The 4,549-nt window shown below is 66.0% G+C and overlaps 2 protein-coding genes across 2 annotated transcripts; both read right to left on the reverse strand.

Annotated features, from left to right (window-relative positions):
* On the reverse strand, positions 1–2,901 carry H696_05106 (hypothetical protein). The gene is made up of 5 exons (XM_009498956.1): positions 2,775–2,901; positions 1,925–2,476; positions 1,117–1,756; positions 718–977; positions 1–588 (listed from the first exon to the last, which is right to left on the reverse strand). Exons 1-5 carry the CDS (start codon positions 2,856–2,858, stop codon positions 127–129), a joined length of 1,998 nt encoding a protein of 665 aa, XP_009497231.1. The 5' UTR covers positions 2,859–2,901; the 3' UTR covers positions 1–126.
* A 369-nt stretch (positions 2,902–3,270) lies between these two features.
* On the reverse strand, positions 3,271–4,260 carry H696_05107 (hypothetical protein). The gene is made up of 3 exons (XM_009498957.1): positions 4,183–4,260; positions 4,009–4,080; positions 3,271–3,897 (listed from the first exon to the last, which is right to left on the reverse strand). Exons 1-3 carry the CDS (start codon positions 4,196–4,198, stop codon positions 3,362–3,364), a joined length of 624 nt encoding a protein of 207 aa, XP_009497232.1. The 5' UTR covers positions 4,199–4,260; the 3' UTR covers positions 3,271–3,361.
* Between the last annotated feature and the right edge of the window lie 289 nt (positions 4,261–4,549).

The raw sequence follows: 4,549 nt of genomic DNA on the forward strand, positions 1-4,549 counted from the left end.
CCCCCCCGCCCGTCGACTGCCTCTCAGGCAGGAAGGGAGAGGGAAGAACAAACACCAGCCGGACGGGAGATCACCCTCCGCCGGTGGCAAAAGTGATCACCCCCTATGCTTCGGCCTGTCCGCCCTTCACATCTGACGATTGAAACCACGGTAGGTCCCGGGGCCAGCCGACCCGGGCCCGAGCCCGGCGCCGGGAAAACGGCCCATGGGCGCCATGCCGGGACCGGGGGTCGGCGACGGGCCACCGGCCTCCGGCTGGCGGGCAGCGCCCATCGGCCCGTGCATGGCCCAAGACCCCTCGCGCTGAGCCCGGCGCTCGGTGCTTAGAATGCCGCGCAGCTGGGCCTCCGGATTACCCGCGCCGGAGCTGTCCCTGGCGGAGAAGGCCACCGGCAGGTGTCCGGAAGCTGGCCAACGGCGGATGACCTCACCACACCACATCTTCATGAGGCCGGCATGTGCGCGGCGCCAGTTGCCGGCCTCGGCCACCGGGTGGCCGCGGTGCGTCGGGTCCGGCGATGCCATGTTCGGCTGCGTCGACAAGCTGTGCAGCAGTGGCGAGTGGACGCTCAGGGTGCCGCGCTTGGACTGCGTGCGATATGCGGGGTTTCCCATGAAGGAGGCACACCGGGCGATGGGAGGGGAGAAGAAAGCCGGGGGGGTTAGAGAAGTGGAAGAAAAGGAAACTCGCTGACAACCCATGCGGCAAACACGTACCCGGTAAACGGCCAGCACCGCGTCAAGCAACAAACGCTCGGCCGTGTAAATGGGGGTCGACGCGCGGTCCGGGCGCGGGACCGCTGCCGGGATTTCGCCCAGCACCATGGGGAAGGCATGTGGGTTACCCTCGGCCTCGACACCGGTCGACAGGCGGAAGGCCGCTGCCTCCGGGCCCTCCGGATCGAATGCCGCCTCGGAGGCATACCGCACCACCACATTCGGCATCGACAAAGACATCGGCCCGACGGTTGGGTGGCCTGGAAACCCAATGTCAGACACATGCGCAGGCAGCCACAGCCAGGCAAGAGAGACGGGAGGCAGGGAAGGGGGAAGAAAAAAAAAGAGCCCCAAACCAAGGCAAGCGCACGGAAAGCCCCCCCCATAGAAAGAACGCACCGATCAACTGCGCACTGCCCACCACATACGGCAGCATGACATAATCATCCAGGCCCCACGCGCCACGCGAGCCCGCCGGCTCCAGCCCATACCGGCGGATGATCAGTCGCACGGTGCGACTGTAGGCCGGCAGAACGCCGAGAGCCAGGGCGCGCCAATCGCGCAGGCCGCCAGCCACCGGCCCCGGCAGGGCGGGCGGCTGGCCGGCCATCTCCAGCCATGCCTCTGGCACTTGGAAGCCAAAGTCCAGGAAGGCCAGATCGTAGACGCTAATCTGAGCATTGCCCGGCAGGGGCATGGAGATGTCACCGACGCGCGGGCCCACTGCCTCGAGCACCGCCTCGGCCACCTGGGGCCCGGTGGAACCGGCAGCCTGCGCGGTAGCCGCCACACTGGCCGATGCGGACTCCGAGGCCGAGGTTGACGGCCGAGCTGGCTGGCCAACCAGACGCAGACGCGCCAGTCCGGCCACCAACAGCAGGAAGGCCGTCTCGTGGCCGGTGCCGAAGTCCAGCCGCACCGGGTTCCCGAGGCACGCCTTAAACAGGGCACACAGCTGCTCGGTGGCCGCGGCAATATGTGACGAGTCGGCGGTCGAATAGACCGCAGCCAGCAGCGGGGTAAAGACATCCGAGAAGGTCTGGCCGGCAGGAGGTGATGGATGGACAAAGACAGGAGGAAAAGGAGGAGGCATGGGTCAGGAACATGGAGCAGCAAGACAAGCCACGGCCACGGCCACGGCCACGGCCAGGGTCACTTGCACGGAGACTCCCGGCTTTGGGCCAGAGGGAGGAAGGAGACAACGAACCTGTGATGCCTTCGAGTGGAAGGTCCGGAAGGCCACATCGCCGAAGCGCCGACCGGCGCCAGTCGGCTCCTTCACTGGGGCCACCTCGTCCAGCAGGGCCGGGAGCTGGACCTGGAAGAGGTCCCGAAGGGCAAGAATCGCGGGGCTAACCCCGGTCCCGGTGGCCAGGGCGGATTCCAGCGACTTGGCAGCCGTCTCGGTCCAGGCCCCGGCCGCGGCAGCCGACAGGGCCGCACAGCACTCAATGCAAGTGGCGAAGGCCGCCGAGCTGACCCATCGGCTCAAACCGCTGTCATAGTGACGGTGGTGGATGGCGCCGGCCTCGCTGGCGCGAGGATGAGCCACGGGCCCGGCGGCGCCAGCCGATCCGAGAGCCTCGGTTGCCGGCGCGCCAGCCGCCGGCATCCGCCCGACGTCCGCCAGACGCGTCGGGTCTGCCGGATTGTGCGACGCAGGATGCGACAGGGAGCTCGGGAGCGGGACCTCGCGCAGGGTGGCGCCATCCTCGAGAACAATGTTCTGAGGCACTGGCAGGTAGTTCAGGTCAAGGATCTTCATAGTGGAGGGAGCAGAAGGGAGGTCTTAGCATGCCAGGACGAGGAGGAGGCGGAGGCGAGAGAGCAAGAGAGAGGGAGTGAGAGAGAGAGAGAGGGAGGGAGGGAGAGAGAGAGAGGGAGGGAGAGAAAGAGAGAGAGAGAGAGAGAGAAAGAGGGAGGGAGAGAGAGAGAGAGGGAGAGAGAGAGAGAGAGAAAGAGGGAGAGAGAGAGAGAGAAAGAGGGGGAGGGAGAGAGAGAGAAAGAGAGACAGAGAGAAAGGGGGGGGGACGGGCGGTTGGGGAAGATGGACACACCGAAAGGTCCTCGAGGGGCTGGTACAGCTCGCCAGCTCCGACACTCGGGTCGAAGTCGCTGGCCTTCTGAAGCAGTGTGGCCATAGTAGGGGGGAGGGAGGGGGGGAAGGGCAAAAGGAGGACAGGGGGGGGGGGGTAAGGCCAAAAGGGGGTGGAACCTTCAAGATGGCTTTCGATCGGGTCCGGAATGGGCCCGGAGTGCCGCCCCTTGTGCGGACCCAGGCAGGACGGCCCTGCAGGCAGTTGTGATAGTGGCGACGTCGGGGGGAAGGCCGCTGGCCAAAAAGGTCAACACTGCTGAGTTGGGAGCTCCCCGACGCCCGGGCCCCTCTTTGCACCCATCCCCGTGGGGGCAAAAACACATGCGCGAGGGCATTCGCGCGCTAGACGCAGGGAGAACAGAAAAAGCACACACACCATTCGACCGACCAGCAGACCGGCAGACCGACCGACAGACAGACAGGCAGAGAGACAAAGATTGCCACCTGCGGGAGGATGGGAAAACGTGGTTGTATTTTTGGAGAGATCCCCGCCCAGCAGGGGACCGCCGGCCAGGGCACGGCAGGAACATGCCCTGCGTGCTTCTCTCAGCGGGAGCGGCGACGCGAGCGCGAGCGCGAGCGCGAGCGTGAACGACGACGGCGCGAGGAAGAGGAAGAGGACTTCTCGCTTCGGCGGCTACGGCGATCATCCTCGTCCGAGGAGGAGGCCGAGTCATACGAGTCTGAGGCCGAGTCGTATGAATCATATGAGTCGGAGGAGTCAGACTCGCTATCGTAGCGCCGACGTCCACGGCCCGTGCGCGACGACCGTGAGGAGCGAGACGACCGTGAGGAGCGGGAAGATCGCGACGACCTTGAGGACCGCGACGACCGCGATGACCGGGCAGGCGAACGGCTGGCCCGGCGCGACCGCCGTGGAGAGACATCCGACCGTGATGAGCGCGAAGAGCGCGACCCCCGGTCATCGCTGACATTGCCCTTGCCATCGCCGGTCGTGCGTGATGGCCGCACCGGGGGACCCGTCGGCACGGGGGCTGGGGGATCCAAAACCGGCGCCGGGGCTCCAAACGTCCGGCCCGCCAGCTTGATGTGGTTACGGCACTCATGAGGCAGGTGGCCAGCTGCATGAAGGGCAAGTGTCGGCCCGGGGACAGAGCGAGGGAGAGTGTCAGACCATTCGGACGGTGTCTCAGACGCGCCGGGTGGGGGGGGTGAAGTAGGCTAGAACGCACGCTTATTGCAGTGACGACAGGCTCCCGGGAGCTGCTGATCGGTACGGGAAAGGCGCGAGGCCGAGGTACTGGCTTAGTGGGCCAATTCACCGGCAGAGAAGGGTTAGATGTGGGAGGATAGGAGGAGAATAAAGAAGCAGCCGGGCAGCCGGACAGGCAAGTGGCCTGACGCACCCTGGTGCGATTCCATGGCCGCGGAGAAAAGAAGGCGCAAGGAAAAGTGCGCGAGGAGGGGAGGAGGAGAGCCGAGGGAGATCTGCACACCTCGGCCGGCGGCCTCGCCCCCGACGACCAACTGCCTTTTGAGAGGGAAGAAAGTCCAAAATTGTGCTCCTCCAGAACACCCCTCGGGCATGTGATCTGCCTTCGCGCATCCAGTCGTCTTCACTTGAAAATCAGCAGTCCCGTAGCTCCCTCCAGGAGCGGGAAAAGGGCGGTAAATCCCTGAGCATGGGAGAAAGAGCAAGAGAGCCAGCCGGCTGGGTCGCAGGAGCTGGGCACCCCCGCCCGCTCCCCGCCCCCCCCCCCCCAGGGGGCCGGC

The sequence above is a fragment of the Fonticula alba genome (genome assembly GCF_000388065.1).
Source record: "Fonticula alba strain ATCC 38817 unplaced genomic scaffold supercont2.9, whole genome shotgun sequence".
Classification (NCBI taxonomy): domain Eukaryota; order Rotosphaerida; family Fonticulaceae; genus Fonticula; species Fonticula alba.